The 13,223-nt window shown below is 47.6% G+C and overlaps 1 protein-coding gene across 4 annotated transcripts in view; it reads right to left on the reverse strand.

Moving 5' to 3' along the window:
* C8H22orf23 (chromosome 8 C22orf23 homolog) overlaps window positions 1–13,223 on the reverse strand; it is a 32,984-nt gene that overhangs the window by 7,979 nt on the left and 11,782 nt on the right. For all 4 annotated transcript variants that reach the window (XM_083156460.1, XM_083156461.1, XM_083156462.1 and 1 more), the window contains one exon: window positions 12,247–12,429. In XM_083156460.1, the coding sequence (XP_083012586.1) occupies window positions 12,247–12,429 (183 nt within the window). The remainder of the gene's footprint in view (window positions 1–12,246; window positions 12,430–13,223) is intronic.

Here is a 13,223-nt window from a genome sequence, read left to right on the forward strand (position 1 = left end):
GCGGAGTAGTACCAGATACTCAGGATACATGGATAATGCTGGATTGTGGAGCAGTACCAGATACTTAGGATACATGGATAATGCTGGATTGCGGAGCAGTACCAGACACTCAGGATACATGGATAATGCTGGATTGCGGAGCAGTACCAGATACTCAGAAAACATGGATAATGCTGGATTGTGGAGCAGTACCAGACACTCAGGATACATGGATAATGCTGGATTGCGGAGCAGTACCAGACATTCAGGATACATGGATAATGCTGGATTGTGGAGCAGTACCACACACTCAGGATACATGGATAATGCTGGATTGCGGAGCAGTACCAGACATTCACGATACATGGATAATGCTGGATTGCGGAGCAGTACCAGACATTCAGGATACATGGATAATGCTGGATTGCGGAGCAGTACCACACACTCAGGATGCATAGATAATGCTGGATTGTGGAGCAGTCAGGGCTGTGGAGTCGGTAGATAAATGTTCCGACTCCGACCCCGACTCCTCGTACTTCTGCCTCCGACTCCTCTGTATTAATATGCGAATGTATTTGATACATTCCTTGAAGGAAAGAAAGGCAACATACATATTATTACTACAGAAACTAGAGGCTGGGAAGCCAACAGTCTACTGTATTGAACAGTTTAAGCAAAGGACAAACACAATGAAAACAAAGTTTTATTAATTTTTTTATTAATTAATTAAATGGCTGGATAGTAGCAGTAGGCATAAACATCAGGAACAGGAACTTTACCAGTTCAAAGATAAAAACCACATTATTTGGTTGTTTTGGGAACAAAAACAAAGCTTATCTATAACCGAATCGTTACTGGCGACGAAAAATGGTGCCTGTACATCAATATGAACCAGCGTAAGGAATGGCTTAGCCAAGGTAAACAAACGACCCGCGCATGAAACAAGATCTTCATCCGCGTAAAAAGATGTTGTGCGTATGGTGGGAGAGCTTGGTTGAATAAATTTTTCGAGTCTACACCAGGTGATTTCTACCAACGAGGTATGGAAAACCTTATTGAACGTTGGAAATAAGTTGTAAACTACAAGGGAGAATACATTTATAAGTATTGGTGCTCCGAATTGTGCGTTGCGTGCCATATAGTGAAGCACATGAAAAGCATGCTTTTTCACGGTCACTTAACGTGTTCGTTTTGCGGTTACGTGAGGCACTGCATGCATTGGTCTTTATTCTTATAGTAGAGAAGTCATTAATTATCATTTTCGGAGTCGGTGTCGTGCATTGTTTGCCGACTCCGACTCCAGGTACTCGAAATTTACTCCAACTCCTCGACTCCGACTCCACAGCCCTGGGAGCAGTACCAGATACTCAGGATACATGGATAATGCTGGATTGTGGAGCAGTACCAGATACTCAGGATACATGGATAATGATGGATTGCGGAGCAGTACCAGATACTCAGGATACATGGATAATGCTGGATTGCGGAGCAGTACTAGACACTCAGGATACATGGATAATGCTGGATTGTGGAGTAGTACCAGATACTCAGGATAAGGGGATTTTTGTAAGAATTTACCGTTCAAACCCCTTTCTCTGAGTCCAGTCCGGTGACACAGCTCACGATGGGATGTAGAAGGGTCCGCCAGAAACCAGGCACCTATGCTTCTAATTTCTTTGGGAGCAGGCTCCTCCCTACTGCATCCCATAATGCTTCAGTTAAACAGCACACTAGGATACACAACTCAGTACAATGCCTGAACATCATATATGCAACTTATAACACATAACATGGCAACCATGAACGGTACAACTTACTGAGCGTTAGGGAGGGATCGCTGTGTCACCGGACTGGACTCAGAGAAAGGGGTTTGAACGGTAAGTTCTTCACAAAAATCCCCTTTTCTCTTTCGTCCAGTCCGGTGACACAGCTCATGATGGGACGTTCATGAGCCAGTCCTTTGGGAGGGTACGCTCAGACTGCCAGTTCTCATCACTGCCCGTCCAAATGAAGCATCCTCCGATGCGAACTCATGAAACCTGTAGAATTTTGTAAAGGTGTGAACAGAGGACCAGGTGGCTGCCCTGCACAGCTGCTCCGCTGTGGCCCCATGACGCACCGCCCACGAAAAAAGCAACTGACCTTGTAGTATGGGCATTTATGCGAGAAGGCACAGGCCTACCTGCCTTACAGTAGGCAAACGCAATAGTTGATCTCAACCAACGAGCAATAGTCTGCTTTGAAGCAGGCCACCCAATCTTATGTACATCGTACAAAACCAGCAGCAAATCAGATTTGCGAACATCCTTTACTGACATAGATTCGCAATGTGCGAACCACATCCAATTTTTTCAAACTGTCCCTATTCCTCGTTCCCTCAGGCGGGGAAAAAAACAGAAGAACAATGTCCTGATTCAAATGAAATGAGGATACTACCTTAGGTAGAAATTTAGGTACTGTCCTGAGTACAGCCCTATCATCATGGAAAATCAAAAATGGTGACTTGCAGGACAAGGCACCCAACTCCAACACACGCCTGGCCGAGGCAATGGCCAATAAAAAAGTAAGTTTCCAGGAAACATATTTGAGATCCGCTGATCTCAGTGGCTCAAAAGGAGGTTTTTGCAGCATAGATAAAACATGGGACAAGTCCCACGGTGCAACCGGCTGCCTGTAAGGAGGCTTAATCCTGGTCACACCCTGCAAAAAGGTCTGCACCTCTGGCAACAGAGCCACCCTCTTTTGAAAGAAAATGGGAAGAGCCGAAATTTGCACTTTCAAAGATTGCAAACATAGACCAGATGACAGGCCATCCTGTAGGAACTCCAGTAGCCTCGCCACCTTAAACCTGGATGTATGAACTCTCTGCCGTTCACACCACCTGATGTAGATCTTCCACACCCTATGGTAATTAGCCGCAGACACTGGCTTTCGGGCCCTTAACATGGTCTGGATAACCGCCTCTGAAAAACCTTTCTTTCTCAATAAGGAGGACTCATACGCCACACCGTCAAATTGAGACGAGCTAGGTCCAGGTGTCGGAACGGTCTTTGACTTAATAAGTCCGGCTGACGATTCCGTCGACAATCTCAGTATGTCTGAGTACCATGACCTCCTGGGCCAATCTGGTGCAATCAGTATGGCTGGTACTCTCTGGTTCTTTATCCTCTTCAACACCCTCGAGATCATTGGAAATGGGGGAAAAATGTAGACCAGACTGAAACACCAAGGAATTGTCATGGCATCCACTGCCCAAGCTGACGGGTCTCTCGATCGGGAGCAAAACCTTGGCACCTGACAATTGCTCCTTGACGCCATAAGATCTATGTCTGGCAGTCCCCAGCGGTCTACAATTTTCTGGAAGACTTCCCGATGGGGAAACCACTCCCCCTCCAGCAGATCCGCCCTGCTGAGATAGTCCGCCTCCACATTCCGGATCTCCGGAATGAATACAGCTGACAGAGCTGGCACCTGCACTTCCGCCCAGGTGAAAATCCTCACAATCTCTGCCATCGCCATCTTGCTGCGAGTTCCGCCCTGATGGTTTAAGTATGCCACTGTTGTGGCATTGTCAGATTGAACTCGTACTGGCAATCCCTTTAGAAACTCTTCTGCTTGGCACAAGGCATTCCATACCGTTCTCAGTTCCATTATGTTTATAGGAAGTCTGGATTCCTCCTCGGACCAAAGGCCCTGTAACCTTAGTTGGAGCAAAACTGCTCCCCAACCCCTGAGACTGTCATCTGTCGTGATGATCAACCAATACCAAGAGCAAAGGGACCGCCTCATCTGCAGAGTCTCTATATCCGTCCACCATTCCAAGGATATTCTTGTTTCCTGAGACAGGACCAGCCGTTCCTGCTTCATTGTCTTTGCATTTCCTGACCAGCATGTTAGGATGTTCCACTGGAAGGACCTCGAATGGAATCTAGCAAACTGTAGCGTCTCGAAAGTCACCACCATTTTGCCCAGTAACCTTACTCCCTGCCATACCATCGGTGCAGGAGCCTGAAGAAGTGTTAGCACCATGTGCCGAATCTCCACTGCCTTGGGATGTGGCAAGAACACCCTGTGAAGGTGCGTGCCCAGGATTACCCCGAGGAATTGAAGATTCTGAGTGGGTGTTAAATGCGACTTGGGAAGGTTTAGCACCCAACCCTGCTCTTGCAAGAACTGTGTCGCAATACTCAGGTGTTTCTGAAGTTTTCCCGCCGACTTCGCCTTGAATAAAAGGTCGTCCAGATAAGGATTAATTACTATTCCCTTTAGACGGAGAGTTGCAGGCATGACCGCCATCACTTTCGTGAATACTCTCGGGGCCATGGCCAAACTGAACGGCAGGGCTTGAAACTGCCAATGGTTCTCTCCTATTGAAAATCTGAGAAGAGTCTGGTGATCCTTGCATATGGGCACATGGAGGTACGCATCCTGAATATCTACAGATGCCAGAAACTCCCCAGGCTCTATGCTCAGGAGCACAGAATGCAGGGACTCCATGCGAAAATGATCTACCCACAAGTGAAGATTTAAAGACTTTCAATTTAGAATAGGCCTGAAAGACCCATCTGGCTTGGGGACTAGGAAGAGGATTGAATAAAACCCTTGTTTTCTTTCCTACTGAGGCACCGGAATCACCACTCCCTTCTCCCTGTGGGACAAAGCTGCCCCCAAAAGAGCGGACCACAGTGACGCAGTCCAAGGCAAAGGAGTAGGAAGAAATCTCTTGGGTGGAATGCCTCTGAGATTTATCCAGTACCCCTCGGAAATGATGGAAAGAACCCAAGGATCCACTATGGATTCCCTCCACTGGTCCCGAAAGGGCAGGAGGCGACCCCCCACTTTGAGCCGAGAACGGGGAGCCCCGGCCCCGTCATGCAGAGGACTTATCATCACTTTTGGCTGCATGCTTTTTTGTAAAGGCCCCAAACCGAGATTTGGAAGACTTTCCTCTGCTGGCTTGAAATTGACCCCGGCCAGTCTGTCCTCTGTTGGACGGCCCGCAACGAAAAGGCGGCCGAAAGGACGGCTTGAAAACTCCAAACTTGGAGCCCGAACTCTTGGAGGTGGTGGGGAGGAAAGTACTTTTACCCCCTAGTAGCCTGTTTAATGATGGCTTCCAGCTCTGAGCCTAACAATAACTCCCCCTTAAAAGGCAAGTTCTCAAGGGAACTTTGAGCCAAAGCGCCCTTCTAGCAGACACTGAGGTGATAGACACCCTGGACGCCATTTTAGCTCCTTCCTCACCTGCCTCACAAACGTATTCTGCAGCAGATCTCAACTTCTCTGCCAGTATAAAAGCCTCAGAATTCTGGTGGAGAAGACCACTCAGTTCCTCTGCCCACTTGATCATAGCCTTTGTAACCCAAGCAAAAGCAATAATAGGCCTTAAGGTATAACCTACGCCCTCAGAAATAGCCTTCAAGCAACCTTCTACCTTTTTGTCCACTGGGTCTTTAAAGGCAGCACCCCCTGGACCGGTAATGCAGTGGATTTAGACAGCCTAGCAACCGATGCATCCACTAATGGGGCTTTTTCCCATAATTTGCTATGTTCCTCTGGCATGGGGTACATATAGCATACTTTTTGGCCATCAACAGTCTTTTATCAGGAGTTTTTCCTGCTTCATTTAAAAGAGAGGTCATTCCCTCATCAGAGGGAAAACACACAGGGTCCCTGTGACTCTTTTTAAACACACAAGAGACAGGAGTATTTTCTTCCTCTGCAAGATTCAGAGTCTGTCTAACAGCCACAATCAAATCCTCAATGCCTGAAGTTAAGGCCTCAGCTTCATCACTCATGTCCCAACTCCAGTTCTCATCACACACACCATCATCATCCAAATCCTGAATAATAGGTGGTGTAGACACAGGGTGCCTAAGCACACTCTCATCAGAGGATTTTGTAAACTGCTCCATTAAGGCAGTCATTTTATGAACCCCCTGAGCAGTATCCTGCATAGCTTGCAGCAAAATGGGGTCCCCCTGAGCCGGGGTAACTGACCCCCCAGAAACCTGAGATGAGGTAAAATGGCCAGGAGACCCTAACAAGGAATCCTTCTGCCTATTCAAAGCCTCAGTAAGAGCATTCATAGACCTGCCCAACTGCCAAAGCCCAAGCAGGTTCAGCTATCTCCGTTCTGGGGGCGCGTGACCCACTGGGAACAGCCTCACAGGACGGGCATAAATCCCCCTGATCCTCAAGTTCACATGTAAATTTAGCATCACACTTCTTGCAGTAAATAAACATGTCGGGCGCTCCCTCCTCCACAGCAGCAGAAGTAAACCCCTCAGCCTTGTAACCCCCAATGCAAAATGAACAGGCACCGCACAGAGCAATGTATCAGTGTACTTATCTGAGCTGAATTCCTGTCAGCGATCAGCGAGGGAAGCGCTTGTTAGAAGAGACTGGAGTCTGTGTAAAATCACCCTGTCGGCTCCGCAGCAAGGGGAAAAGGCGCCAAAACACAGTGCAGGAAGAGACCAAGTCTCTGCATCAGCGGGGAGACTAGCCCATCTGGCGTTTTCTCCCCCATCAGCCGCTCCCACAGTTGTCTCTTCTTACCTCCTTGTACCTCCCTTTCAAGGGACCACAATGGAGTCGTCCAGCAGCGCCGGACTCCTGTAAGAGACTTCACTTCCCTGGCGGGATTTCAGTCTCTAAACCCTTCGAGATGGCGGGCGCCATCGCGGGGGGTCTGTCTCCCAAGATCCCCTTCTGCAAGGAGCCGGTTAGGACACCCCCGGGGCCCAGAAAAGTCTTTAACACAGAGAGACTAAGCGCTGTGCAGAGGGAGTAAAAAGTGTCCCTCTGCACACAGAGAGCTGACAGGACACGCTTCTGTCAGCCTCTGCTGCGCTCTCAGTGTGTATGAACTTCAAGTAGAAGTAACACACTGGAAAATACCTGCTCTAAGCTAGTGCATTAATAAAATAATAAAAAAAAACTAACTATCTTCAAAAAATCCAAAGAAAAAAACGCAGCTGCGCTGCATAGCACCCACTCCTGTGGGCACCTAAAACTAACTGAAGCATTATGGGATGCAGTAGGGAGGAGCCTGCTCCCAAAGAAATTAGAAGCATAGGTGCCTGGCTCCTGGCGGACCCTCCTACATCCCATCGTGAGCTGTGTCACTGGACTGGACGAAAGAGAAACATGGATAATGCTGGATTGCGGAGCAGTAACAGACACTCAGGATACATGGATAATGCTGGAATGCAGAGCAGAATCAGTTATTCAGGATACATGGATAATGCTGGAATACAGAGCAGGATCAGCTATTTAGGATCCACGGATAATGCTGGAATGCGGTACGCAGCAATGCCGACACAGATTCCCAGGCGCTCACGAACAAGGCTCACACACAGGGACTAATTCAGACCTGATTGCAGAAAAAAATTTGTTCTCAAAATGGGCAAAGCTATGTGCACTGCAGGTGGGGGCAGAAGTAACACGTGCAGAGAGAGTTCTTGAGTCATCTGGTCCAGTGTCTCTGGGCAAGGTGTGGAGTGAAGCAAAAACATACCACCCACTATTCCACACAAAGAAACGGACTGTGCAAGATATTTAATGGCACTCTGAAGCAAATACTATGGGCATTCGTGACTTTGGAGGGGGTTGACTGGAAGCCATACAGTACCTGCCACACCTCCTGTTTGGGTATCGTGGGTGCAACAAAAGTCCACCAGTTTCTTGCCCTTTGACTAACTAGATGGCCTCAGAGTCCGTGGACCACTCAATCTGTTCTGTGAGTCTAACTTATCTGGATGAGTCTCTGGAGAAGTATGTGCTGAAGCTCAGATATCAGTTAGAGAATCTCATGGGGCTTACACAAGTGACACAATCTGTAAAAGCACAGACCAAAACTTGGTATAACCAGGGTGTGCATGCCAGGGTCTATGACACATGTCTTCAACCTGTGGCCCTCCAGATGTTGTGGAACTACATTTCCCAGCATGCCCTGACAGTTTTGGCATGCTCTTTTAGGAAAAAATGTGGCAATGCATTTTGGAACATGTAGTTTCACAACATCTGGAGGGCCATAGGTTGAAGACCCATGGTCTATGAGTAAGGTAGAAGATGCTGGTTCTGGTGTCCACACATCAAACAAACCTCCAGGCTGCCTGGGCAGGACCACACACAGTCACAAATTGCCTAAATTACATCACCTCTGTGTTGTCGTTTTAAGGAGATGGCAGGAGGCAGCCATGAAAATATGTTAAAGGCATACCACGAGCATGTAGAGTCAGTGACTGCTGTGTGTTCATCCAGTGGGGAAACCAGGAAATGATCCAATTCCTGACCTCCTCGCGGATGCCAGAGGTGAGGGTGGTGTAGAGGAAATAAGCTGGAGCAGTGAGCTTAGTAACATCAAGAGGGAGGAGCTTGAGTCAGTTCTCTGGTCCTTTGAGGCCACGTTCGGTAAGAAACCGAGCATGATTTCCTTTCCTATGCATCACGTAGACACTGAGCAAAAGCTGATTCGGCAACCCATGTACCCGGTTTCACCAGAGGTGCGGCAGATGTTAGTGCTGCACATAATTATGTGCCTCAGCAATCCCTGTGCCGCCTTCCTTGTAATGGTTCTCTAGAAGGACCAGACAACAAGGTTTTGCATAGGCTACTGCCGATTGAATGAGGTGACCAAATCTGATGCCTATACACTACCCTGCATTGATGCATTGTTAGCAGGAGCAAGATACATTTCACTTCTAACTTGAGCAAGCAGTATTGGCTACCAATGATCCCAGAGGCTCAATTACAGTCAACCTTCATCACATAATTTGGCTTATTCGAGTTCAAGAACAGGCTGTTTGGGATAAAGAATGTGCCAGACACTATCCAGAGCATGGACATTGACCGGGATTCAAAGATTTTGATCAGGTCTACTTAAATGACCGCTGTCTTCATCCAAAAGTGGAAAGATCACATGAGATATCGGGTTGGTCAGGATTTGGTGGGCAGGTCTTAACATCAGGGCCACAATTGCCAATTGGGGATGTAGGGAGAGGGAAGGTGAAGGCTGAACCAGCAAATGTAGAGGCAAGCTGAGACCTGGCCCATAATGTAGAGACAGGTCCTGGCCTTTTTAGGGATCACAGGGTTGTACAGACACTGGGAAAATTTACTAAGATTGGCGTTCTATTGAAGATAGGATGTTGCCCATAGCAACATATCCGATTTGACTTCCTATTTATTTAAAGCCCCATACACACTAGGCAATATTGGTAACAATATTCAGAGCTCAGAAAGGGGCTTTTGAGCGATGTTCACAATATCGTCTAGTGTGGACAGTCAATATCGTTCACCATACACGCTCCGACGTGTCCTCAACGATGAGCAATATCTACTGTACATGCATTTTAATTTGGCAATATAGCCAAGCGACCTGCATATTCTGCTGGTCCCAGTGATGTCACTGAATGGTATCTGTGACCAATATGGATAACTATATCGGCCGCAATCATGTAGTGTGTATGAGACTTATCACATTCTAGAAGATAATATGTAGAATCTTAATGGTTGCTATGGGCAACATGCAGTTTGTCTCTGACTTCAATTCTATGGCAAAACATCTGGCTGATCTGATTAAAGGGGCATACACACTGGGCGATTTTCACGCCATTTCTAAGCGATCTGACTACATCACTTAGAAATGAAGCCAGGATCGCTCCGTGTTTATAGCCCTGGGCTACGGGATCGCACACCGCTATCACCTGCATAGATAGACAGTACAAGCATAAACAATAGGCAAAGCCCTGCTCTGCAGTGTGCAGCGATGTGTGCTGAGCAATCGTCGCTTAGCAAGAGGGGCCCGGGTCGCCCTGTGTGTACAGGGCTCAAGAAGAAACTCCCCAAGGTTGTTGACTGGACCCCTTCTTGTGAGTTAGCATGCCAGTCATTGAAAACGCTGCCGGTATAAGCTCCAGTCCTGATGGCACCTGAGTATAGTATAAACTCTGTTGTATAGACTTATGCGTCACAGTATGGAGCAGTACTGAGCCAGGATGAGTATACAGCTGACACATTACTGTGGTGACAGAGCAATGCAGATAGTTTGTATCATAAGGAAGAGCCTGAACCAACAGCGAACTCCTAGTAACTCCAAGAGACTGCTGGACCAGTAGCCAAACTGCTGTGACATGGCCCACTGGATTGGGGGGGCAGTGTTGGCAGAGACCCCGGACCTACATGGCTAATGGCGGCTTCCTGTCTTGTGGAGCCATATTTTATAGGACAATGAGCACTAGGCACCAATTTTATACAGTATGTACTGTAGGCACATGTTTAAAATGTATTAGCGGTACCAAATGTCTTGATGTGATGAGGACCTGTATACAACCATGTGACCATGGCAATAAGGTATATGAAGAATGAATGCAGCTGGGACTTCCCAACTGCAGGGGTCCAGGAGTCTCTCTTCCAGCGCTCCAGTACCACAGGTCTGAGGTCTGTGTACCCAACACTACAAGGTAACATGGCTGAGTGACGCACATGGTGGGCCAGGCTTGCAAGCTCCCTCTGCAGTGGGAGAGTGGGGGTGTGGGGTAGGCCTACTGCTGGGGACTGTTCTGCTTTCGGTGCCTCTAAGGAGCCAACTTCGTCCCAGTCCCTGTTGGTCTGGGTTTGTGCATTCGCAAACCCCCGGAGCAGACGGCATCGGCGAGTTTCACACTCGTCGGGCCATTCGCTCCAGGGTGGTCGGACAAGGGAGGAAGTAGGGGAAGACCCAGCATTTTCTGTCCGTGCCCATAAAAACGCAGGACGTTCTCCTGCACAGGCAGACGTGTCGATGCCAGCTTGGAGCGGGTGGCTGACACATATTTGGCCATCTCTGGTCAAGATAAAAGTCAGTCTAGATGGGGGAAAAAAATCATTTTATGGTCAGCGAGAATGGGCATTCGGGCGGCGTTTACCTGTGTGCTAGGCAGCGAACATACGCGGCTTATCAAACAGGTCTGAATCAGGCCCTAAATGGCTTCCAAACAGTGTGGCTGCCCACTGGGGGACAAGAAAGCCAGGCTATTGATATGGTTGATCCCTGGTGTGCTGCTCTGCACCACGGGAGCCTGTACAGCGTTACTGACTGTACGAGGGGAAATCCCCAGCACAGAATGGCAAATAGATATTGTGGCAGCATGAAGGTAAATTGCATTACTGATCCATGTGTTCAGGGTGTGGCTGGAGGGATCCGCTCACATAGCGAAACGATGCAGATGTGAGGATACCTAATTGCTGCAGTGGAGAGTCAGTCCGGAAGACTCTGCCCTGTTGAGATAGAGCCCCAATGGGACTAGAGTCCAAGTGGGATTTTGAGAACCAGAGCCAGGGCCGTCTTCACCCTTATTCACAGGAGAAAATGTAAACTAGAAAAAAAATCAGGCGGCAGATGCCTACAACCCAATCTGCCCCAGCTCTGGCCCCAAGAATTAAGGGGCCCTTGGGCAGCTGCCCATTGAGCCCATATGTCTTTGACTGAGCCTATACCTATAGGTGACAGTGAAGTGTGGGGATTGAAAGGTTTACTCTATCTAGGTAGACAAGCAAAAGGTTGACAACAAGAAGCCGACATGGTGAAAAGGTCAAAACATTGAAAAGGTTGACACATGGAAAGGTCAACGTGATTTTTCAGATTTTGCAATGTCGACACCTGTTGACCTGGACCCCAATTAGTGTAGCGCGTACCCACGCGTGGCTCGTTTCAGGGTCTGTCTTCAGGATGAGCATGTCCTTACTTCTAGAATACATAGTTGGCCCAATAGCAAGAATCTGATGTTATTGATATGTCATGACTTGGGGCATCACTGTGTATCAGTGACACCCGGTGTGCAGGAAAGCTTCCTGCTTCCCTCAAAAATGGGTAGTGGCGCAACCCGCTTTTATCCCTCTGGGGCACGGCAGTATTCCCAGACATGCTGAGCTGCCCCTGGAGACTAGCCTGGATGCACATAATGACACATTACAGAACCCAGCTCCTGTCACGAGGAGGACTTGTCCTGGCTTCCTCAGTCATCACAAGTGAACCCAATTGATAATTTAAGTGTAAATCTGGTATACCACATGATTTGGCATTTTCTACCACCATCAGGTGTTGGTTACATTCCTGTTATTGAGATGGTGCTGCATCCCTGCACCACAATTCCATGCATTGGTAGACTCAATGCCATAGTGCCAGTAGGATAATATTGATTGAACAATAGTGGCCAATGCCCTATTAAATAACCCAAAATAAAATAAGCATGAGAACATGCATATACATCCACTACTCACTGGTTGCTCGAGGTTGGAACTTCTCCCTGATGTAAGCATCTCCTGCTTTACATCTCTTCTCAGGACGCAAGCTGGGCCTGGCCTTTGCAGTGGGCGCTTTTATCGGCTGAGTTTCAGAGACTGGAGACTTCTGTTTGGTAATGCTGGAACTGGGGTTGCATTGGACTGGCAGCGCCTCCCCACCTATGAAAAATAAAATAGGCAGATAGCAATAATAATATTATTCAAATTCTTTCAGCATTCATATAACTTTCAAATATCCGAGTGACTGAACTGTGGAGGTTATTCTGGTTGGTGCGGTCCGTTCCGAATTATTTCGGAGCTGACCGAACGCCACGCTGTTCGGACATTGTAAGAACAAACGCCCACAGGTCCTCCGCATTCGGACAGACTCACTCTCTAAGAAGAGGGTGTGTTTTCGTACAACATCCAAACCGTGCGTGTGCGGTGGCCACACAAAGATTCTGCACGGTCTTACAGCGTCAGAACGGATGGGAAGCTGCCCGTACGCACCGATGTGGGGTATGTCTGCAAAACTCACGACTGTTATCTGAAGTCATACATCTGACACATGACACACTTATGCAATTAGCCAACCTCATAAAAAATGAATTGTTTGTAATTGTCATCAATTAAATCCTAATTGATACTTAAACACATTACTACCACTTTACATTAGCTGATTGTAAAAGTGACATGTAAAATTATATTATTGGTAGCAATTTCTGACCATTGCTTGCAGTGTAAATGTGGGTAAAATAGCAAACATGCAGGGGTGTTTTAGCTTATATTTGTGTATTTAGTAATGCTCCATTTAGGCAGCAATGCTTCCAATTGAAGCAATGAAAAGAGTGTAATTAATAACAAATGAGTAGAGGAGTGGATTGTATTGTGTTCAGCTGACAGTGCTTCAGGTGCGGGCGTACTAATTGGGCGAACCGAATGCCTAGCACATGAACAAGGGGTCTCCGCAAAGT

The sequence above is a fragment of the Crinia signifera genome, chromosome 8 (genome assembly GCF_055691185.1).
Source record: "Crinia signifera chromosome 8, ASM5569118v1, whole genome shotgun sequence".
Lineage (NCBI taxonomy): Eukaryota > Metazoa > Chordata > Amphibia > Anura > Myobatrachidae > Crinia > Crinia signifera.